This window comes from Poecile atricapillus, chromosome 5 (genome assembly GCF_030490865.1).
Source record: "Poecile atricapillus isolate bPoeAtr1 chromosome 5, bPoeAtr1.hap1, whole genome shotgun sequence".
In the NCBI taxonomy this organism is placed as follows: Eukaryota; Metazoa; Chordata; class Aves; order Passeriformes; family Paridae; genus Poecile; species Poecile atricapillus.
The window spans coordinates 32,397,338-32,422,922 of NC_081253.1; the positions used below are offsets into that span (position 1 = coordinate 32,397,338).

The 25,585-nt window shown below is 42.2% G+C and overlaps 1 protein-coding gene across 1 annotated transcript in view; it reads right to left on the reverse strand.

Annotated features, from left to right (window-relative positions):
- The window catches only part of ZNF804A (zinc finger protein 804A), a 152,989-nt gene extending 129,802 nt beyond the window's left edge, over positions 1–23,187 (reverse strand). Inside the window, exon 1 of the mRNA XM_058840564.1 lies at positions 23,050–23,187. Coding sequence (XP_058696547.1) covers positions 23,050–23,160 — 111 coding nt within the window. The 5' untranslated portion in view covers positions 23,161–23,187. The remainder of the gene's footprint in view (positions 1–23,049) is intronic.
- Positions 23,188–25,585: the final 2,398 nt, after the last annotated feature.

Sequence of the window (25,585 nt, forward strand, 5' to 3'; positions counted from 1 at the left end):
CCAAGGCCGTGCAAGCAACCTGCAAAGAGCAGAACTGGTCAAAGCAAAAGAAATTCCCCACAGCAGGGTAGAGCAGGGCTCACTCTGAGATGAGAATCCACCCACAGGGAAAAGGGAAAATTCTCCACTTCTCCAGACCAACAAGACAAGAATAAAGAAGCTGATGAGCTCTTGTGCTTCTCACTGCGTTTTCTATATAAAGATCATGTTGAATTTGGGGAGGTTGGGTTGTTTGGGGTTTGGGGGAGGGAGTGTTGTTTCAGTTGTTATTTACTATTCCTCCTTTTTACTTTCTTACCCCTAAAAACTGAGAGCTGTGTTCCTGTGGGACTACAGACAGGAGCACCTGGGCTGAAGGTGTGTCAGAAGCTTGGGAGCAGGAGTCTGTAGGAAACATTTTCCCTGCCAACAAACATTACATGCAAAGAACAGTAATAGCAACTTTATCACAGCTTTGCAGCTTTTAAATCATCATGGAAAATTGCAAATTTCTCCCCATTTGCTTTCCAGGCTGAACTGCCTGCATGTGTACTCTGTTGCTTTTCCATGAGACCAAAAAGGACACGAGTATTAAGCAGTACTGGACAGAGGCATGAGGGATCTGTCTCCTTCACCAAGCATTTGGCTGCTCACACCCCAGGCATCAAGCTGCAGAGATGTACCCAGAAATGCTGATCAGGTACTGGGAATTTCTATCCTCTCAAAGAAATTCCCAGTATTTAACAGATACTGGAAATTTTCAAGAGGTTGAGAGACAAATAGAATTCAGATGGAGTCCGTTGCTTAAATGCATCTTGAGCCTTTGGTTTATCTGAATGCCCTAATCAGAATTTGCATTCAAGAAGATTAGAGTCCAGCTAACTGGTAGAAAAGATGAATATTTAGAATTATCTCAAAACATTGAAAAAATATTTTAAAATCATCCTTCATAAAACACTTGCATCTTTGAAACAAAATAGAGGAGAGCAGGAGAGAAGAGGGCAGTAGTGAAAAATATCTAATATGCATCTTTTCCAAAGTGAGATCATAAAAATACAAAGCAATGCATTTAATTAGTTTTTCTCTAATTATCTCCTCTAACACTTCTTCCCCCTCCCCCCATTTTCTTTCAAACAGTATCAAACAGATGTATTCAGGATACAGACCAAAGCAGCTTCATTTCAATTACAGGACTTTTCTATTGGAATCGCAAGAAGCTGCAATACAAAAGTGCTTTTAATAAACCGCTTTTTGGCAAAGAAAATGAGATCAGCTCAAGGTTTCTCCAATGTCACACAACAAAGACGCTGCAGCACCCTCCCACCCTGCCTGGGAGTCATCAGATTCACGCTCCTGCCTGCCAGGACATGGCCAAGGGCTGTTTCCAGCCTTGGCTTCCCACTCCTGCACCCAGCTGTGCTGAACTGCTCTTGTCCTTATGCTCGCCTTGACTCACAGCCAACCCATCTTCCTCAGATGCACCTGTAAAGAGTGAGCCCGGCCACAAGTCCTTCTCCATCAAAATCTAAAGCTAGAGACAGAAAATGGGGAAAAAAAAAAAACCAACCCACAATGGAACAAAAAACACTAACGAAGAAAAACAACCAAACAACAACAAAAGCCACCAAACCCCAGGTTTTCAGAACACTTCTAGCAAGTGTCAGCAAACAGTCACAGTGGTGACACTTCTACCAAAATATTCTGAAATATACAGCATTACAGATGGCTTTTCACTAGAAGTGTTCATTTATAACCCACACAATATTTACTAAAGCCAAAAGAAATTAAGAGTTGTTTGGGTTTGGTTTGGTTTTTCTTTTAAAAGAATGTCACTGGAACTGTAAATTCAGGTCTTGCTCATTCTCATAACTGAACATTTTCCCCACTCTATCAAGATTATTGGTTCATAAATGACTGTTTCTAGCTATGCCACTATTAAACTTCAAGTTCATATCAGAATTTGTGTATTATTCTTTCACCTTACACATCTATTAAAAAATAAGGTTGATCTGCTTCTTTACAATTGAGAAAAGCCGGTCTTTTTTTTTTTTCTCCCTAACTTTAACTTCACAGATAATATTAGTGATCCAATGAACAACAGGAAATGTTGAAGGTAAAATAAGGAAGGTAGTTGGGGAAGGATTTTATAAAGATCATTCCAGGCTCATATATTTTACTCATTTTTTATTGAGTAATTTCTAGTTGGGCAAAAAGCCAGCTGAACAGAAGGAGCTGGCACAGGCAGGTAACAATCACCCCACTTAGGGCTGTTATTTCCAGTTGTTAAGGGGAGCTGCCAGCCCAGGTTATACATCAGCAACAACAGGAAAATGCCTCCCTACCAACCTTGCTACCTTGTAATCCAAAATATGTACAAGTGACCTGTACTTCATTCGACAGGAAAATGCTATCTTTAAAACTCTGTGTAAAATGCTTTTATACACAAACTAAGCCTGGCCACTTACTGGTTTTCTCAGAAAAAGTCAGGAGCCTACAGATACATTATCTTCCTTAATTTCACAAATATAAGTCTCTTAATGCAGTAAATCTTCAATGTTCTAACAATTACTGCAGCCTTTTATACATATCTCAGCATTTTGCTACAGCAATAGTGAGCAGTAATATCCCAGAAGTTCATGCTGTACACATTTCATCATCTAAAGCAAACATTTGCACAGATTTTACATAATCATGGAAAAAAGGCTCACACAAACAGTCAACATTAAGAGGAAGGAGCCTGAGCTTTAAAGTCAACAAGCATTTTGTCACCAACTCTGATGAAACACCTTTGCTGCTCAGGCTGGCAGAGCGAGGAGGAGGCTCTGAAACAAGAACACACACGAGGAGTAGAAGCTCTCACTTCTCTGGCCACACAAAGAGCTCACCCAGGAGAAAGCCTGTCCCATCTGCACAAGGCAGAGCAGGAGCAGTCACACCTTTCACACACCCCACACTGTCCACCAGAGCTCCTGGCCCAGAGCAGAAGCACCTTGGATTTATTTATTTATTTTAAAATCCTCAAGCTAAATCCATTTTTTCCCTGTGCTGTTGCAGATGCCTGGGTCCCAGGGAGATGATTAAAAGAAGGCTGGCTAGAGGCACAAAATTATTTTGACTCAGTGATGTGGGAACAACTGCTAAGGAAATGCAAGAGAGCAGCTCTGCTCTGTAGGTGCCAAGCTCCTCTCCTGGCCCTGAAGCCCATGTGATTTAACTTAATTACTGAACTTCTACAATGAATTCTGCCTAGTGTCAGGTAGTTAAACCCTTAATGCTTCTCCATCTTAAAATAATGTTTTTAAAGGTTGTGCCTGGTTTTTCACCTGGTTTATACAATCCTGAATGGAAAGAGATTAGGAATTAAACATATGCAGTGTGAAAATCACGAGGTTTGTTTTGTGAACTCCACTCAATAAAGTGAACTGGAAAGGATAAACTATTTAAAGATAAAATCACTAAGAGATCTGGGGACTGCAGGGATGGATAGTGAAGGTGTGGCTCTTCCTATTCATGCAATTACCCCTAAATGAAGCCAGAAAGACACAATTCAAGGGGAACAAAGACAGACAGACATGGCACTGATTCTGCTCTCAAATGCTTGGAATTGCTTGAACTTTTCTTGCAAGCTTAATTCTTGGGTGTTTGCTTAAATGAGATCCCCACTGGTTTTATTGATGAGCAGACCAATTAATTTCAAAGGACACATGAATATTCTACTGGAGAAAAAGCAAGCCCAACTGCAAACATAAATTAAAAAAGACATTACAGGCTTTCATACCATCACCTGCCCCATACTTTCATCTCTCACCTGAAAGAAAAACCTGCTTCTAGTAAACACTGTTTGGCAGAAGGGAGCACACGAGCAGATGTGCCTGCATCAGTGCTTTATTTTCCACAGCAGGTGCCTTGGGACATCCCAACTGCTCTCATTTGCCACGTGTTGGTTCACACCATGGAGAGGTCCTGGAGCACACAGGTGAAGCTGGAAGATGTGCTCCAGGACGTGCTGAGCACATCACACCTGCTGCTGGCCTCTCTGGAGCAGATCAGAGCCAGCAGGAAGGAAATGCCCTCGGGTCCATCACTGCACACACACACTGGGGGTTTGCTGCTCTTGCTCTACAGTCCTGCTTCTTTTGTGCCTCCTTACTTGCTAAAACAGACACTGCCAGCAACACAGGGAAGAACTTTTGTGTGCTTTGTGTGCATCTGTGCAAAAGGGAATGTTTGCACGCAAGCACGTAATAAAAAATGTTAGACGTTTTAATTTTGTCTTGCTTTATCACCTAATACACTGCAAAGGAAACATTATAACTATTATAAGCATAATATCTAATTGCACTTTTATCCTACAGAGTAAAACCCTGATTCTGGAAATAGCTCAGCTTACATTATATGTAGACATATGGCCACATCTACATTATAAAGAAATTGCACAAGAGGATGAATCTCTAGCTTGATGCAACTCTTGTAAATAAACACGTCCCATAAGCAGATCAGGGACTGCAAATTAGATTCAGTCCAACTTCCTAGACCTAACACACGTGTTCCAAAGCTATCCAAAGGGCAGCCATTGGTCTGGACCTTTACTGCTGGATTAACTTACACTTGGGTAGAATCACAGAGTTTCATTTCATCCAGCTCCCCCGTGACAGACCTGCCACACAAATCACACCAACACGTGCCAGAGGGGGAAGGGGGATTCTCTTCCAAACTACAGCCTCTCTCTGAAATAAATTATAAATGCAGGCACTGGCAAAAATAATTCTACGTGATTGAAGCCACATTAGGGCAGCTCCTACAGCTCAGATGGGCAGCCCCAACTTCTCAAAGGTTACAGACATGAGCTGTCCTCGTGCCTGCCCTGAACTGGAGGCAATGCAAGGCCATTCACATCATCCTGCCTGAGATACACTGGATCAGGGTGCACATCACTTCTCAGATAACACAGGGCTGAGCCAGGGCACTGGGCTCATTCCTGCAGCCCCACAAGTGACTTTAACATTCACCAGTTACTGACAGAGGAGGCAGCAGGATCCCTCCTCTGACTCCCAAGCACTGGCATGGATCAGGGAAGGCCACGTGGGTAGAAACTGGAGCAATCTCTGGGCTCTTCAATGGGTCAGATACACCTAAAGTAACCAAAGGCATATACATATATATATAAATATATAAATGTATATTAAATACTAACATCCAAACAAGGATATGACTCACTCACCACTGCCCAGTTAGAGCAGACCACAGAAGAAATCTCATTTACAGTGCATTTTATTACTGGAAAAGCAAGACAGTACCATATTTTAAAAGCTGTCACTTACTGACAACTTGTAATATGTGGTTGCAAACACTGAAAATGAGTGAAACAGACACTTTGCTTCAGGAAGGATGAGATGGGAATGGCTGGTACACATCTTGGTCTCAAAATATAAGACTTTAGTCTGATGATAAAGAGGTGTTTTCAAGACGAACAAAAGCTTGCATGTTAGAGGATTTGAGTGCATGTATGAATTTACGAGGGCATAAATTTAATTTACAAGCAGGCAACATTAAAGGAAACGGAAAAACCATTGCATTCATTACAAAAAATAAATATAATAGTGAAAATTAGCATTTAATACAGCTTAAGCAGGCGAAATGTGCACTACATAATCAGGAGTCTTTCCAAAAACGCCATTCTTTGGTTACATGAAGACAGTCAGGAGTTCTGTGTTCAAGTGCTAGAAAGGCCCATGATCTCTGCCTAGCAATTTGGACATATTTAGCTAGTAGTCTAACACCTAATACAGAGTAAGGAAGCCAGTTCTCTTCTGATATCTGACACTTTTAAACAATTTATATATTTCAGTACAAACTGTATTTATAGGTGCTAAGTGGATCTAAGTATTAAATAATGAAGAGATGTTCTTCCTATCAGTTGAGTGATCACAGCATTAAAAGATAGCAACATTACTGCACAAAAACTGCTAGATTTTCCCCTCAAAGAAGCTGTTCCTTAAATATTTCATAAAGTTGCTTTTTCGAGTGGCACTAAATATTTTTAAAGATGTTACCTCCTCAGTAAATGTCTCACTAAGTGGTTTTTTTGAACAAGGCAGCTGCTTTCCAGCCATTTAGCTTTGCTACACACTCGAACATCAGCTTGATGAAGGAGTACACAGGGTGCTGGGCTGCTCAGAGCTGACCATTTGCCATGCACATACACAGGACAGCAAGCACCTGAGTGTGAATACACCAAGTGTACAGAATTACCCCACACATGTTTATTAGAGTACTGGATTGTTACTGTCATCTGGAGATACTGCCCTTGTGGGAGACAAGCTGGAAAAAGCAACGGGACACTGATCAAGACAGCTTTAATGAGATTTGACAGGAAGAGTCTAAAGTTTCACAATCTTGTTTTTCCTCTGGGCATTCCAGAAAACACAAAGTTTAATCGATTTTAAATTTTCAGTGTACACTTCAAAGTATCTCCTTCATTTTTTGACGTTTTGTAGCTCGCAAGTAGAACACGAGGAGCAATTCCCAACTAACTTCATCAAAGCTACATCCTGCCACAGGTCCTTGAGATCTGTTCAAGAAATGGCCAGAGAGTCAGAGACTTCTCTGAAGAGTTCATCTTTCTTTCCAGTATGGACACTGCCCTCATTGGCCCCACCTCAGCATTCCTTGCAATGCAACCGAAGCAATTCATACTCTCTGTTACCAGCCAAGTCCTACTTCCCTTCCTCATCCCCTCTCATTTCTTCAAAATCCCTTTTTTCATAACTTCTTTGCATCTTTGTGTTAGCAGCAAATGCTCAGGTCTTCATCTTACTGACCCTAAAATGAATTCAAATCAGTGAAGTGTTCCCTGACAAGAGAAAGAACAGTTTGAAACAACAGACTTCAATTTTGCCATTATCTCCTTGTCCAGGAAAAAAATTAAAATAAAAATAATAAAAAACCCTACCAAAAAAACCCCAAAACCAAACCAAACCAAAAAACCACACCCAAAAAATAACATTAAAGAAAATTCTAGAAGAGGTATCTTCACTGTCATGCTATCACACCCTGCTTGTTCAACATGAATATAAGAATAAATGGAGAGTATTGCAAGCAGCAAAATAAGAGTAGCATAAACCAGTTTTACTACTCTCTCATTTACAACACCTAAATACAAAAATTGCCATGTTTTTCCAATCAGCTAAATGCCAGCTGCAACAGTATCATTAAATCTGTACCAGGTCTAACAAATTAACAAGCATAGCAATTAAGACTGTATTAGAGACCTTTTCTTACAACATAATCAAAAAAGCTTCTTTACTTCTGACAAAAAAGCCATGAATGTCAATACAAAAGCTCAGAGCTCAAATTCTCATTTTCAGACTGAGCAAAGGCAGTTAATCTACTGCTAAAATGGGATCCAGTTTTGAAAAATACCTTGGAAAGGTCTGGGATACGAAATGGTATAAAGCTCAAAGACAAAAAAAAGGCAAGCACTAGGGCAGAAAGCAAAAATATGGAAAAAGGTACATGAAAAAGAAAAGCAAACCAAACCAGAAGCTTAGGACAGAGAGACATGAAGAAGTACAGGGACCATAACAGAACTGCATTTAACAAATCATCTTCTCAATTGCAAGTAACACAGTCATAGGCAGCCCCCAGTCCTCCAAATCACTGATGCAAAAGAAATGGAACAGGGAAATCAAGCAGCAAGAAACATAAAATACCAAAGTTTAACTTTTTTGGGTTTTTTTTTCTCCTCAAAGCAAGTGTTCAGTGACTTCAAGGAAAGTAATCACTAGATTTGTTTATTTTTTTCCAAGTATTTCTCAAATACAGAGCTCTGTCATAAAAATGATCATCCCCCAGGCAATCTTAGTACCCCAGGATTTTATTTCATTTTTTAAAGTGTTCAAGCATGCGTAAAAATTCATCAGCGATTCATCCACAAATCAAAGCACTGCCTTTTAAGGTTTTATGATGCTTCCTTTCCTTCCTTTAATGGCCAAGCTTGGCATTTTAGCCAGAGTGAAAGCACCATGGTTGTGCTACCCTACAGGGTCCTCACCCCCAGCACAGAGAAAGGGGAACAGAAGAAAACAGATGGGTCACCCCAAAGCAAAGCAACACAAAACCACAGCGAGTTATGTCCTGTGCTTCCCTGCAGTGATGAAGGGTGAAAGAGAACAGGCAGATGTAAGAGCTAATCCCATTATGAAAAAGTTGACAATAATGTGTATTTCTGCAGCCTGGCAGTCTACAGCATATCTATGGGAAATGGATGTTGCAAAAGCAAGATGCTTCTTCAGATTAAATAACCACACATTTTGAATGCTCTCATATTTTTTTAGAAGTAAAAATGCATTTAGAGTGACTAGCATTTGTCTGCTGTGAAGCTCAACTTCATTCAATTTATGTCTGTCATTTTAAAAATTCAGTCTATGAAGAAATGATGGTTGCAGTAGGTAAGTGATAAGAATGACAATCTAGTCAGGGTGGCAAAATTGAGAAAATTAAATTGTACAACTGCATGAGAATCAAGAGTGAGATCTAAGTTCAACAAAAATGCATGCATTTCAAAATATTTGCCATGAAAGTAGCAAGTTTTAGTTAGGTTGTTGGGTTTTTTCCCCCAAAAAATAAACCTTCAGTGGATTCAGATCATCCCCCAAAAAATCATATGAAGAGAGTCAGCTGAAGTTGACTGGGAGGTCAAAGAGCTGTGCTACAAAATGAATGGAACCACCAAGGTGAGGTCTGCACCAGGCAGGACAACACAAAATGCTCACCAAGCTGAGGAGATTTTCCACAGACAGAGAAAAAAAAAAAACACACCAGGAGGAAAGAAGAAAAGGATTAAAAGACAAAGAGGTCAGAAATAAAACTTATGTCTCTGTGTAGAAGTAATTCATGTTTAATTCTCTTCTGTCACAAGAGAATGAACAAATATATCCACACACATACACAACTTAGAGCAATTAATAGTGCAGAAGGAAATAAATCTGTCAGCTCCTGACAAGGATCACATTATTCTTACAAAATACAAACAAGCCTATCTTACAAGTGTTTTAACCCGGAATTTATCAAAGCACCTCCTTGAGAAGTTGAAAATTCTAATGGATGCATCAAAGGCAACAGAGAAGTCACAGCACAAGCAGAGACTCCAGAAAACTAAAAACTCTGCCCACAGCCAAACACTGCATTTGTGGCAAGGAATCTGAGGAGTGGAGGAGGGAATAGGGAAGTGATAAGAATAGAATGAAGTGAGTGGTCCCAATGATGCTAGTGAGACTATGTATAGAATAAGCACATGCCACAACAAATGCAGACTGCACAATCCACCCCCAGCTACCTGCACACCAAGGAACCACTAGCAACATCCATGGAATCCTTCTAATTTCACCTTTTAAACACACTACTGGGAGGCATTTTGATAGATTTGTGTTGCAATGCTGGAGAGAGTTCAAATAAAAGCCACGCCAATATCAAAACTAGAGGAACTGATATATGAAGAAAGAAAAACAGCTAAACATGCCAAACTTGGAAAAGGTGCAAGTAATGAGGATTCTTACAGCTTACAAATATCTGAGGGATGTAGCCATCGAAGAGACAGCAATTAGTCAGGACAAAACGGGCTTAATTTCAAATAACACGAAGCACAGTTGCAAAATAGCAATAGCTTCAGGAAATTCTTTATGGCAGGAAAGTCCAACAACTGTTATTTTAAAGCACAGAGCATCCCATATAGATGTACACATTAGATCATCTTATATGGAGTCACTCGTAGTCTATAGCTCTGTCAAAGCATAATCATCATCCTACTGGATGGCTGTCAGACACAGGGGATGCTCAAAGAGCCTTCTAATGCTCTTTCTTTGGCTGAATGATGGTGACTTCTATTCCAAACCAGACTGCAGAAAGGTCTGTATGGAAATTCTACTATATTGAGTACTTGGAGCTGTTCACTTCAATGAAAATTTTGAAGTGATTACAGCTAATAAACACGCTAGTTCTAAACCTCCAAAGTGATATTATGATTCTGATAGACCATATGGTTTCGGTGTATTTATACTGCACTGAGCTCTTTGGAACCTTGTCACATGTCAGCTGTGACTGTGTTCTGGGGACACACAGCAGCTTTGGGTGGTGGGGGACTGCGGGGGGACCTCAGTGGGACTTCTGGTGGGCTGTAGCACTGCTGTGAACCACCCACCCCACCCCAAACTTCAGCACTGCCAAATTCGAGGAAATATTTCCTCAGCTGGAGTCTTCTTTCCCAACCCCAATACCCAAATCAGTAATCAAATGTTGGTGTTAATTGGCAACGAATTAAATTAAGCAAAATACCCTGTGTTTACACTGTTTTGCCAGCAACAGGAGCAGATGCTTTCCTAGAGGCAGTATTTAATTTTCTAAGACCCCATTCACTTCCTAACAGCATTGAGCTTGATCAAGACCACCTGTGTCACTGGGAAAGTCGTAGCTGCTCTAAGAGTGCCGGTAAGTAAATAAGAAATGTTGCCAAATAACACAAGATGTCACTAAGTTCTTGCAACATCAATCCCGTTCTTCAGAGAGACAACAGAACCTCAAAAGAAGGGCACTAAATATTTCTTTTTTATAGGTCACTGAGCTATTAATATTTTTTACTTTTTCTACCTCTGTTCCCATGGAGTAATGTCATGAGACAGAAGCACAGTCACATTAACCCTACTGCAATCCTGCCTTTCCGTTCAAAACATGACCTATTAGTAATTCATCTTAGAACTGGAGGTAATAATAGTGCTCTCCACCTTAGCAGCAGCACTGCTCATCCTGCATTTACAGCTCCTACAAGGACCCTTGACAGGGGAGAGAGAACCAGTGGAATGTGTTAGCGACTGCAAAATGAGGCAGGAGCTACCAGCTTTGTAACCCATGATTCACCAAAAGCTTTCCCTTAATTTCATTTTCTGCAGTTAAACACATACTTGGAGAGACAAAAGGTCCATTTGTTTCTCTCTCGATGCACACATGTGAGACTCACTAATGTTAATTGGATTTATGAATGCCTGCTGAAAAGAGAAGAAACTGTAAAGATTTCCCATTTGGTGGGAAACAATCAAAGGAATAATTTTTTGTGCGTCTTGCTGATGAAGAGATGAGGAAATAATGGATGAGTCACTTTGCATTATGATTCAAAATTCTTAAAATAGAGGAGATGAAAACACTGATTTCTGTTCAGGTCATGTTCATGTAAGGGACTCTTTCTAAGAATCCAATCTGAACCTTCAAGCATAGTCCTGCTTCTAATTACCCAACTCCAAGAAGAAATCCTGGTCTCTGAATTGTAATTATACAGATTTGTTGCTGTAATTCAATTTGTCAGGTGTAAAATACAAGTGCAATTTCCTCAACACACCCCCCCATAGCCTTCAAAAAGACACTGAACTTGAGCCATTTGATAATTTATTCCATATTGTAGCTTTCACGTTTACTATGTGTAAAACTTCTGACAAGTTTGGGTTTGGTTATGGTTTTTTTTGAAGGAAGTGATTATACATGGTTCTAGTTACTCTACTAACTGGTTTGAAAATAGATCCAACATTCATCTCGTGGCTACAACACAGCATTAGCCACTACCTACCTGGCCTGCAGTGACCAGGGTGCTTCAAAGTGAGCTCAAAATTTCTGCTACCCCTGATGGGGATGAGGGAGGACATCCACAATCCTCAGATGCCCCAATCTGCTCTATGGGAACCTCTCCAAGGTTACTCCTCTGCTCAGCCCCAGCTAAGTGGAGACTCTGAATCAACAAGGCCCCTCTCACAGAAAAGGCAATTTCAGCCACTCATAAAGAACTCTGGCACTTCCTTCCTTCAGGATCATGTTTTCTCCACGACTATCAAGAGCTGTAAGAAATTAGTATGATGCCACACCACTGTGTTAAACAATGGGCTTGAATGTACAGAGTATATATTAACAATATTGTATATGTATGATAATATAAAAATACATATAAAATATAAATATGTGAAATAAGTATATACCACACCCACTGTATGAAAAGATGCAAAATATCTGATCAATTTCCTGGAAATACTCACACTGTGGAAGCATATACCGCCCATCCCACAGTGCAAGAGCTCTGTGGGCTGAACAAGACAAGGTTGATAGCTTGTTTCTCATTTTCCCCCTCTTTGAAGCCATCTATGATGAAGGATTGTGGCATATAATGCTTTAGAAAATGCTTGGCTTGAGTTTTCCTTGCCTCTGCATAAAGCTGTTCTAATGACAACAATTCAATTTCTCTATCAGTTGTGTTCCTGAGTACCTTTTAAAAGCCTTTCCAAAATTACTCCAGTAATTTTCAATATGAAGAAGTGTAATCAATAAAATACTGCTGATAATGCACACAATTTGTGGAGAGTGAGAGCTAAACATGAAATAGTTTTGGACAAGTTCCGACTCCATCATCTTTCTTAATTACAAGTTGGGTCATTGACTACACATGGCATGACTCAGTTCGGGAATCCCTGCAAAGGAATCCTAAGTAGATTTAATGGTTGCATTTGATTTATTTGTTACTCAGAGCTGAAGCAAGCGCTGTGTTTCAGACCTGGAGCTCCCCAGAGAACATCAGCACAGGCACTGCTCCTGCCAGTTAGATGTCACCTGGGACCAGGGAAGCCAGAAGCACCCAGGAGTCCCAAAAGGTCGGGAGCAGGGCACAGCAGTGACATGCCTGGAACCTCACCACAGAGGATACAATTAAAAGCCACTCTTCTACGGATCAAATGTGGAATTGGAACCTTGACTGAGAGCGGAGGGACGTTTAGTCCTATACTTTGCTTAAAAGCACAGTCAATTAAATTAATGCTGCTAAGCCAAGTTTTGGGCATCTCCCTGGAAGGAGATGCCACAGTCTTTCCTCCCAGAACCTCCTTCCAGTGCTTGACCACCCTCAAATTTATTATTTTCCCTTGTATCTGATCAGGATTTCCCATCTCTTAACTAGAACTTGTTACCTCCCATCACACGCCTCCAAGACAAGCCTGACTGACCAAAAATTCTCCGAGTCTGTCTGGTTTCCCAGAACCAGAACCTGAACAAACATCACAGATAGTGCCACTGCTGCCATGGAGATGCTGACAAGGCCAGGCAAACCTTTGTCCTGGTTTTCTCCAGGTCTGTCATGATGTTATTCACTAATGACGTGTTATCACTTGGGAGCTCTACATCTTCTCTCTATTAAATACCTCGGCTGTTTTGGCTTCTTTCACACAGCTCGCTGCAGTTTCCTTTCAGACACCAGAGCACTGAAAAGCTCCACTTTTCCTCCTTTAATTCTCCACTGTTTATAAAGCAGGTCCACTCTGGGCACAATCACCACAGGGAGTTGGTGGTGAAGCCACCAGGTTTTGCTGGACTTTTCTAATTACATTGCCACGACACTTTCATACCCACGAGCATTCCAAGGTGTTTCATAAAGAAAACTTCAAGTGTTTCTGACATCCTGTTGGTGGGAAGCTTTTCTCTCTGCTCAGCATTACTAATACAACAGGCTACAACTCCACAGACCTTTGGAAGCAGTCCCTTCAAACTGCTTTCATCTCTTTCTAATCCTTAATTCCACCTGCTAGTTCATGCAAATTCACTTATCTGCCAAACAAACAGGTGTCAGATGATTTACCGGCTCATTTGCACAGCAGAAGGACAAGCAAATATTATCTTGATTTTTCTCCCTCATGAAATATTTCCATAAAACTATCAGAAAAAATTAGCATTGCTATTAGAAATATCAATGCAGAGAAGGGAGAAATCCTATTTATTCAGCAGTATATTCCACTGCTACCCTATATATATAATGCTGTTCTGAAGCATTGACTCTATTTTAAGAATGCTTCATAAACTAGCATCATATAAGGTATTTTGCTTTAAAAAAAAGGCTAACAAACTTGCTTTATTTGTAGAAACAGTTGTTTACTGCTCATATAGAAGAGCATAATGTTATTTATTCAATGACATTAAGTTTCCAGAGTCTTACTTTTAAGCAAACCTCAAATGCAAAAACCTTTTTTTTGATAAAAAAGAGTATTTTGTAAAAATAAAATACTTAAAAAAAAAAAAAAAAAAAAAAAAAAGGAGACTACAACCTCCAGTGTACTATGCTGCAAGTATGTAAGAAGCCCAAAACTTCTGGTATAAAGATATGTATACAACTTCTTTACTTTGCCCTCTTTTTTTTCAATTCAAAAACCAACCCAAAAGAGTGTTCAATACTCATATAAACAGGCTCAGAACTAAGTGTCAAAACTGGGATAGGCAGGTTTAGGTGCTGGCATTTAGGTGTTGAGGACATCTTTGTCTGTGTTATATTCTCTCATGAGAAAGCCAACTATTTCCAACAGAGGAAGACAAAACATCCAATACAATTAAACATCTTTAAGCAAACTTCACTAAATAATTATACATTTCAGTAATGACTAGTTAATAAAAATATAAAAAAAAATAAGGTATTTTGCTTTTGCTTAATAAATTTAGGCTCAGGTTGTTTCATGGACTGCTTGGCCAGACCCCCTGTGCATCATAATCCTTTACAGACCCAAGTGTACCCCAAGTTTTAACTCCAGACATTTTATCAAAATCCATTTGATGAAGGAGTAGCTTATATTCATTCTGTAATGGGTATTGTGGTTTCCTGTGAAGAACAGTTGCAGCAGAAATTGAACACTTAGAAATTGCAGGTATTTAAACAATTGTATTCTGTAAATCAAGATGTATTTATCAAAAGAAAAGAAAAACAATATAGTCAGTTATAATCTCACAGGTATCAGAACACAGAAACATGGAACAGTGTGGGCTGGAATTGACCTCAAAAATTATTTAGTTTCAACCCCACTGCCATGGGCAGGGACACCTACCCTGGTTTGTAGTTTTTGAGTAAGTATACCATCAGTTAAATGGAAAAGAAGCTCCTTTCCTAAGTCTAGAAACCTATTTCTAGAAGGCAAAGAGGCAAATTCCAACAGATACTGTGCAGTGCTAAATTTGAAAGAAAACAATAGGACCAGGACTTGGCCAATGTAGGCAATCAAGCTATATGTTGGCTGTGAGAAATCTTGTTACATGAATATTCGAGTTCAGCTGGATCCCAGAGGAGGTAGCCTGAACACTTGCTATTTGGGGAAAGATGCCTTGCTAAAAATATCATTTTCACACACATAAAAAAAAAATCATTTACAAAATGCAAATCACCACAGTCAAAGCCTGACGAGTCCTAAGTCGTTGGTACAAACCAAGAATGTTGATGAGCTTCTAAACACAAACAAACAAAAATCTCAGTTCCTCCAACCAATTCTCAACATTCTCCAAGCCATTTGCAGAATTTTAAAACAAAACCTGTTCTTCATCACATGCAATCAGGGAAGCAATGGCAGGTGGGAGATACAGAGATCACTCTCCAGGCATTACTTCTGGATTTGCTCCTACAGCTGTGAAGAAAGCATCTGCATTTCCTTTTTTACACCCCTATCTGTGTAACTGCCACCCATTTAAAATTCCATATTAAAAATATTTGAAGATTTACTCTCTGAATTAATTAAAAAGAAAAAAGAGCAAGTTTCCCACAGAAATTCATGCTCTCACACAACTCAGAGTGTTCAGAACAAACATCCTCTGCCAAGGGAGAAACAAAACCCTCTGCCCCTTCTGTACCCCTGCCTCGGCCAGTCCTCAGAGGAAAGGAACTGCAAATATATTTTAACAAAATAAATTAATTACACTATGAGTTAAAAATCTCCTGCTTCCTGACGCCTTCAGACAGCTTCTTATCTCCATTGAACAAACAAGGTTAAACATGACAAATATTGTGTCTCCTTGTGAGCAAATGTTGTTTTGTTTACTTTGGGTTTTTTTTTAAACAACAGTAAGTCACAGCTCATCATGTAACAGTCTCTGAAGAACGCTGGGGGAAAAGCATTTGTTCTCACTCCAAAAATGTGTGGAAATATAGAAGGGTCTGATGAGTGTTTGTTTTTAAGGGACTGGCCAGATATAGCCAAATAAGGAAGGCTCACTCCTTCTCCCATGTTTACAATTGAATCACAAGTGAGCAAACAAAAAAATCAACTCACTTTCCACTAGCACCAGGCAACAATAATGAATCTGTCTTGAAAATAATTATTAACTTCATTCAGATATTAAATAATAGAAAATGTTCTGGATTGATTTTGTGGGATTCTTTAAACTCATCCCTACCTACATTTTAAGATGGATCTGTTCAATGGCTTTGATTTTTGCAGAGAATAATTGTTCCTGTTGACATGCCTGAAAGCCATTCAGAAAAGGAAATATTGCAATTGTCACCAGATAGGGGCATCAGAGATCTTGCAGCTACTTAGTCAAGTCCCACACAAAACCCCACTGAACTCAGGTAAGAGGCCACTCCCCACTCAGTGTCCTCTGCACCCACAACTCAGAGCTAACTCCTTTTTCAACAGTGAATCCCTGCTGATAGGAAGGTCAAGAAACCTGAATTTCCCCAGAGCCCACAGGAAAGGCGAGACTTTTAGGATTGCAATCTGCACCTTGGAAAGGTCTCATTCTAATTAGTTTAAAGACTTCAAAGATATCTGTGGTTTTGAAAGTACGGGAGCCAACTTGCTGTTTTCCAGCTAGCAACATGGTAAACAATATGTTAGCAATGCCGTTTTCCAAGTGTGAGCAACGTGTTAAAATTAATGTTGTGTATCTCAGAGCTAAGAGATTGCTATGGATATTTGCATCAGAAAATACTCCAGGCAAAGGCTCTCCTCAGACTTATTATTTAAGGCCTCGATCTGAAAAAAACTAAACAAGTGTACTAATTTAACCATGGTAATAGTCTAATTACATTCAACAGAATACCGTGTTTGAAGCTTACCATGCATTTAATAAGCTTTTACAGTACAAAAGTCTGCTCAGTAATAGCTCTGAAGCAGAAGCTGCCCCAATTTAAATCTGCTGCGTGCTGGACTCCAGCTCCTGCTATTTTTTGGACCAGATGATGGAGTCACACAGAGTCTGATGGACATAGGAGTGTTGTATCTCGCTGCATGAGCCTTGACACCTCTCTGAATGGCTCTGGAAATGCACTTAAATGATGATAGTTTCCTGTTAGCTCACCGAAACACGCCTGCTGATAATGTTTTGAACCAGAACTGTTGCAGACAGCCTCACACAAGCAAACCAAGACACCTGAGTTCCAACAAATGGACTTTAGAAGTAGGACACAGTTATGATTTTATTGCTCCTTAAACTTTACCAGTCTATTCTGTTGTCTTCTGAGTGGTTGGTTTTCAATCATGATCTAAGTAATGTTTATTAATTATTAAAATGAAATTAGGCAGAATTTATTTTGCCGCTTTAATGTTTTAATGAGTTAGGGCTGTTCAGCTTCTCTTACAGAAAAGATGTGAAGGTTTTCAAGCTCTGAACTTAGGTCAAAAAAAAGCATTAGCAGATCCACAGGGAACATAACCACTGAAGAAAGTAACAGGTGATTTTTCTCCCTTAACCAATACAACTCTGGCCTAGCAACTCAACCCTACAAACTCTGCATCATTAAAGATGAAAAACAGTGTATTGCAATAGTTCCATTAAATTTTGCATGTGTAAGATAGAATTGAAAAATTACCCTCCAGCCACTGGTAATATACAATATGGCAAACAGAACTGCAGGATGTCATTTTACCAGTGTTTAAAATAAACCTGTGGTAAGTATTGTTTATTTTATGTGTGTACTAGATAGCTTGAAATCAATGGACATTTATCCTGATCATGCAGAATTACAACTGCAGTTGTAATTCATCAGAGAAATGTTTTAGTTTAATACTTTCTTCATGTAGTAGGGAATGGATAATTGTAATAGAAATTCTCATAAAATACGTTTTTATGTCCACTACAACCTATTTACTTTAGTAGATGTGGGAATACAAAAATATTCTGCAAAGTGTAAAGGAGCTAAAGACAGCAGACAGCCTGAGCAACAGATGGCACTTTCAGAGGGCACTAGTGTGACAGTATTTGAACTCCATGGAGTTTTCATAAAAGTAGAGGCACGCCCTAGGAGTTCTAAAAGGACTTATAAACAAATTAATTACTTTATTAATTAATGAATATCCCTGCAGTCATAACCAAGCTGGCTAGGAGGCACAAAGCTGTACTACAAGGTAGCCACCTGAAATTCATGAGATCTTCTCTGCAAGGTTTTATGGCATTGAGTTCAGAGTTTGACTCCAGTTTTAAATAATTTGTGACTGCCTCCTTTGGACCTGGGCACCACTGTTTCCATTCTACCCCTGGAGTCCCCTGTATTCATACTTTTAACCAAAGTATAAACCTCAGCACATATAGAGGTGACTGTTAGTCACAAAAATAGATTCCTGTGTTTGGTGTATTTGGTCCTTTAACCAACTGCTTATCAGGCCCTTTCTAATCTTACCTACTTCCCATCTGTATCACCAAGGCACTTGAAACTAGAATTACAGTAGCAATTTATACCACACAGAGGTCTAAACTTTTCCCTGACCTCCTCAGCCAAGTGACAAGACCTTACTCATTCTGATCACCACCAGAGAAAATGTATTTGTCCTGTTAAAAGAAATGAAAGAGCCCCACACGTCCAGTCCTCCACCACTGTAAATCTCAAGAAAACAAAGCCATTTACACCAGTGCAATATCTTAAGGTGAAAAAGGAGATACTCAGACACCAGCCACATACCAGCTGCTCAGAAGATCAAAGAGTCAGTTCTCTTGCTGACCAACCAAAAATTCTATTGATTAACTAGTTTAAATACTTTAAAATGGTTTGGGGTTTACATCCTGAAAGACATTTTAAGAATTTAAAAAATTGCCTGTGGTTCTGACTCCAAACAACTGATTTCTCTCTCTAGAAAGCTGTTTTTTTCATACAAGTTTCAATACTTTTTGAGATTATAAACTGCAAGACAGCAGCCACAGCAAGGAAGATGAATTACAAAGACAGACTACTGTAATTTGGCATCGATAACATAAGGCCTAAAAAAATAACAGAGTAAGTGCATTAAAAGTTCAGGACCACAGGCAAAACCAAGAGTTTGTAGCAAAGCAATTTTTATAAACCGCTACAGCCAAAAAAGAACATCCTTGGGAAAACTTCAGAGTCACCAAGGACAAGGACGGACACTGACATGAAATGGCCAAGCAATCAAGCCAATACTCATCGATTAAAACACCAAAAAGCACGAAAATGCAGAAAGAGCACTAGAAATTTTAAACATCATTGCATAGTACTGACCCACATGGTAAGTTTTGAGTTTCTTGTTCAGAAACCATCTGCCACACAAAGACCACATGTCAGCTGGTTCACTTAGACAGTACTCCAGCAACAAAAAAAACCTTCCAAAGAGCTGCCATGGAGCACTCCAGTGGCAGATTAGCTATTGTTAGCAGACTGTGCATATTTGAAGGATATTTCAGGCAATAGAAACTGCAGAGGGAGAGGATAAAGCCTTATTTGACATCACAACCAGCACCAATTTCTTTTAACCATACTGCTCCATTTTCTGAAGTTACATTTTAATAAGACTTTGGAGGCTGTTCTTCCACAGGGGCCCATTTCCCTTCAACTGGTTATTCAGGTTTATTTTCCTGACAAGAAGCAGCAGATTAATTGGGCAAGGGATCCCTACCCCAGCAGCTACCCAGAGGGCTGGAGGGACCACATGCACTGAGTGCTGGGAAAAGCTATCAGATACCCAAAACTCCATGCAGATACACATTCCTTCATCTCCTACCTCCACCTGACTAAAGTTTCAATCACAGGCAATTTTTTTCTTATTTTATTTAATTTTAATTTTTTTTTACAGTAACCTGTTTTCTCAGTTACCTAAATCCACCCTTTCCTTTGTTCCCTCTTGTGCCTCTCACTTCTCTCTGAGCTCAGGTTTTCCTGATGAGCCTTTCCTTTCTTCTTTCCTGAAGAGGTATTTCATCTTGAGGAGCAGACCTGTGGCCTTCCCCATCCTCCTCCTAGTTTGTATCTTTATGCCTCAAGTACTTCTCTCCCCCTTCCAAATAACCCCATCTCAAAAACCCATCTCAAAGCCCCCCCTCAGGAGGCATTAGAGACAGATGTGCCTTAGAGAAAGACCAAGGCAACAGAAGCACTGTTGTTCCATCTCTTCTACCAAAAAGTAACTCTCTGATGCTCTCCACTGAGCAGCTTTTATAGGAGGCCAAAGCTTTCTGTTCCATATTCCCTACCAGCTGACCAAGGGTTTGTAGCTCTGCTGCAGCTCCTGCAGTATTCTGGGAGTTTTGAACCAAACCTTCATGAAGTTTTAAATGACTTATCCTGCATCAGGATGCAGGAGGAGGACAAACACATAATGATCACCAGCAGAGACAAACAATCAGGAAAAAAGAATCACTCAGTGACCTCTCCTGGAGAGCAGGGCAGAAAAAAAAAAGAGTTTCAGGGCAATACCAAGTCACTCCAGGATGGGACAGCAGTGAAAACACCCAAGGAGCTTTCTCCCCTGAAACCTGAGCAGCTCAGGTGTGAAGATACACCACATAAAATCATCTTGAAACCACAACATCATCTGACTAGATCCAGCCTTTCTCACTTTTCTACATGATGTGAAACTCTGCTGAAAAACATGCACTCATCTTTATTTCTAGACAAGAGTGTGGTGGCAGAACTCTGAAGGAGAACCAAAACTCAACAAATGTAAGTTTTGCACAGAAGCAATTCAGCACCATATGAAGGGAGGCTGTTTTCAGGTTCTCCTTGGTTTATGAGAAAGCAGTGATTTCAGAATACTTGGAGCTCAGATGAAGAGACAATGAATGCTTTAGCAAATGGGAAGATACGTCTGAGTCAGAGCAGCTTCAAAAATTCTGATTTTTAGCTTTACAGATTGCTGTTTCTCCTAGTCTTGCTCTATGATGGAAGACAGGAAGAGCATACTAAAAGGCTGTGTTCTTACTGGAATTTCTAAAGGCTTATCCTAGCTTACACTAAGAAATATTTTCATCCTTCCAAGTCTGAGAAGCTTCTTTACAGTGAAAGTGACCAATCCTCTGAAACAATGAAACATCTGATTTTCCCACTGAAATGTACTTCAGCACCTCAGAACTATCAGTCTGAGCTAGTAATGCCCTGTATCACAACTCAGTGGTACCTTTACCTCCTACAAATTAAAAAATAGCCCGAACAGAAACACAAGCCTTGATACCTGCATCTATACCATGGGGAAGGATTTCATTTTGCTGTCCACAGAGCCAACATCAAGAACTCTTCCTTTTCAACCCAGCAAAAACTTCTCACGGCAGTCCCATAGCCAATGCCTCCTTGTCTCCCCTCACATCTGTCTCACTAAAAGAGCAGATTTGAGTTCAATTTCTTCCCAGAGTACATTTTTTTCTTCCAGAGTATGAGCACATCATGAGCCCACACCATTATTTTTACTTGAATATGAAGTTAGCACCAGTCTTTCCCAAAACATTTTGGTTGCAAATAATTTTACCAGTAAATAAATTAATCAGGAATATTGAGAATACAGGGCTGTTTTGGTTTTTTGGGTTGTTTTTTTTTTTTTTGGTCAAGTGAAAAGATTAAAGAACAAAATGCTGTTGAAGCAGAATCCATTATGAACTGCAAGACAATACACAGTCCAAAAGTTACATCAGAGTATTCTCAGTCCTGCCAAATGCATCTTTACTGAAATTGTTAGTAGGAAGAAGGTGATGTATCATGCCATTATTTGAAATGCAGCAAATATTTCTGCAGTAGGTCTTAGGTTTGCAACTGTAACAGTGAAATATTACACACATATTGCCATCTCATGGATACTACAAATACTTGTTTAAAATTCCAAGAACGCAATCCCTAACAGAAAAATATGCAGAATCCACAGCAAATAAAATTGTAAAGATTTACAACGTGAAAGCAGGAACTTCACATTTGAAACAGTCCAAAAATCTGCCTCAGATTCTCTCGTAGTAGTTACTATTTTTATGACTTGGCTCAGACTTGCTTTAATCTCTTTATTTAGGGAGAAATTGCAAGCTTGCCAACTCTAGCAAATGTTAAGTACTTCAGTAAATTCCCCATCAATATAGGTCGTGCATTCGAGGGAACGAGAATGTGGTGAGTATGTTCTGCTCCGTCTCCTCCAAAGGGGATTTCAGAATAAGTCAGTGATGGGTGAGAGAGATAAACAACGTAGCTAAGCCCCTCTTTCAGCTCCATCCTCCTCTCCAGACATCTGTCCACACCGTGTTGTGCCGTGATTGAGATGTTACGTGATGCAGCTAACCCGGCCTGCCGTTATCCCTCATCCTTTTTATCAGAGCAGGCACATGTATTGCCAAGGCTATTGCGTCCTCACTCTTCCATTAAAGTTCAGCAACAGCACGAAGCGAGTTCGAGCAAGTCAGCAAAACCATAGGAAACCCAACAGAAGATACCCAAGTACGGAGGATGGATTCAGAAACAGTCCGAATAGCCCGTGCAGACTTTCCGGAGCACCTAAGCCAAACTGCCTCAACCCTCAGAGTCCTGTCAAACCCCGAGTTCTGCTTCTAAAGAGAACTTGGCAGCCAACAAACCAAACCGCGGATGGTTTCTCAGGCTGCGCCCGATCAAACGCACCTCTGCACCCAAACGACTCGGAGGAGCGAAGAGACAAGTTTGGGATCCCTCCCTGCACTCGTCCGGGCGGGACCTGCGGCTGTCCCCGCTCGGGGGTGGGGACAGTGCCGACGGTCAGCGGGGAGCCCCCGCGCCGGGAGATGCGCTCAGCCGGGCGGCGGCCGCCTCTCCCCGACCTCCCCCGGGCTGCGGAGCCCCGGCCCTGCAGCTCCCCGCCCAGCAGGGTCCCCGGGCTGTCCCTCCGGCCGCAGCCGCCGCAGCTCTGCGGGGACACGGCAGCGCCCGCCCCGGCCGGGAGCCGAGGGCACCGCGTCCCCGCGGCGGCAGAGGAGGGGCGGGCGGCCGGGGCTCCCGCTGCCCGGAGCCGCCGCTGCCAGCCGGAGGAGGAGAAGGAGGAAGGGGGAGGCAAGGGAAGAAGCCATTACCAGAGTTTTGTTCCCGTTCTTGCTGAGGGGGCCGCGGAAAACTCCCTTGATGTTGCGAAAGTGCCCGTTGCTGAGGTGCGCGGAGCTGATGACAATGTAGTAGCACTCCATGGGGCCGGGGCCGCCTCCTCAGGCCGGGCTCGGAGGGGCTGGGCGGGGAGGGCCGGGGCCGGCGGTGCCGGGGCCGGCGGGGGCCGGGGGTGCGGCCCCTCAGGCGCGGCACGGCCGCGGGAGGAGGAGGAGGAGGAGGAGGAGGAGGAAGAGGAGGGGGAGGATGCGCGGCGGGGCGGCCGCGGCGGAGCCGAGCGAGCTGCCGCCGCCGCTGGCAGGCATAGTGCTATTATAGCGAGCAGCCTTGCCGGTCGGCTGCACTGAGCCAATGGCAGGGAGCCACTGGGCTGGTACCGAGCGCTGTCAGAGGAGGACATCTGTCACACGCCGCCTCCACCGCCACCCACCGCCCCACGCCCCGCTGCCCCCGCCGCGGACGGGCCGGCGGCAGGTAAAGGGGGACGGGCGGGGGGAGAGGGCAGAGCCGGCACCCCAGCCGCAGCGAGCCCCGCAGGTGGGGTGTGCCCTCCTTTTTCCGGGGGTGGGGACGACGACGAGTGCGATTCTTCTGGGATTTGGGGGGGCGAGGGGTGGGCATGGAGAGATGCCCGGGGTGCGACGCCCCCAACCCGACGCTCCCGCCCTCCCCATCCTCCGAGCAGCCCCCGCGCCCTCCGCCGCGCCCTTTTCTTTTTTGTTACATGTTTCTCTAACAAGCAACTCGCAGGCACCTCCACCTGCCCGGCGAGCAGCAGCACCCCCGCTCCCCGGGCTCCATCGGCCGCCGCCGCTCTCGGCTCCTGTGACCCGTGACAGCGTGACTGGGGGAAATCGCTCATTTCTCATCCCCGCTCGGGGTTCGCTCCGTGCCGCCCTTTGCGGGGCTGCGGCCGCCGCACACCATCCCCTCCGCATCCCGCCAAGCTGCGGGGCCGGGAGCGGGCTGGCAAAACTTCTGGGTCACGGCGTCGGGAAGCGCTTGGGATGGCATCCCTCCGTCCTCCTCCTCCTCCTCCTCCTCCTCCTCCTCCTCCTCCTCCTCCTCGGGGGGCCGCATTCCCGCTCCCCGGGAGCCCGCCTCTCCCCGCGGATACTCACCGTGCTCCCGGGCCGCCCGCGGCGGCGGCTCTGCACAGCCGGCCCCGCAGGGCTGGGGCGGCTGCAAGGAAAAGGACAACAACCATGGTTTCTTGCAGGCTCTGGCGCAGACTCTGCGATCCTCAGCCCCAACGCCCGTATAATGTACTCGCTCAGCTCTACAAAGCCCCCAGCAAAGCGGACTAAAAACCATCAGGTACATCAGCGTGAGGTACCTATAGCACAGCCCTGCTCCTTCGCCAGCCTAAGTGTTCCTTTCTTTTTGCAGCACACAAATCGGAGCTGGCTTCCAGGACCAGAATTTGTCACAGTGTAAGGTGATTACTAGAAAGATGCTTTAGTGTGGTTTGTTGTTTTGTTGGGGTTTTTTCCCCCCCATAAGATCCCCGTGATTTGCAGCTTTCTCATGCGAGGTGTGAAACGCTTTTGGCTCGTCTCCCAACCTCCTTTACCTTTGTTCTGGATTGTAAAAATCAAAATTGATGGGATAAATTTCCAGTGCCAAAAGAGGGAACACCTTAGAAAAGCAGCCCAGAAACAGGATGTAACATCTGAACATGTCCCTTAGTCAGCATTTACTGCTGGCAACATAATAGCAGTGTCCTATCATCTTGTCCTCCAAAATAGATGAGCTGCTGCCAGAAGATTCAGGATGGGGACACATACAAACTCCCCTGGCAGAAATTATTGTCTCTGGTGTTTGCACCCTTGAAGGAAGCCCCAGTTTTTGAGATGTGCCTCCTTCTGATGAACATCTTCTATCGTTACCTCCATTCGTACACAGTGAATTTTGACAGGTGTCATTCATTCTTTAGCCTTTTCAGTACTTAGGAAGGAACTATGGAAAGGGCAAAAGTGGAAAGTTTTGATAGCTGAGACACAGGTGAGAGATCAGAATTTGCTGCTTACAGCCAAAAAAAGAGTGTGATAATGTACACGCGCAGTAACACGATTTTTCTGGTTATGAGGATGTACGTGTACGTCTAGAAATAACTGGCAAGTTCGTTGCCATGTGAAAATCAAGTCAATATTATAAATACCTGATAAATTTAACAACACAGCACACTTCAGGCCTGGTTCCCACTTCAGACAGGATCATGGGTGTGGTTATCTCTCAAAAATGTCAGAAGTTTAGGTAGGATAAAGCAATGAAAAGACATAAATTATCCAAGAAATAAAATTAGGCAACTCTTTCCTGGGAATAAATAAAATCCATCTTAGACTAGAATTTTTTTTTTTTTCCACGTTCTAAATAGAGCATTACTGATATGTGAGGACCCTCCTGCCTGGGAATGAAGCTCCACACATCCACCATCTCAAAGAACTGGAGCCTTTTGCTCTGAAATCCTTGCACAGACACATTGCTGACACGTTTACTCACAGCTGC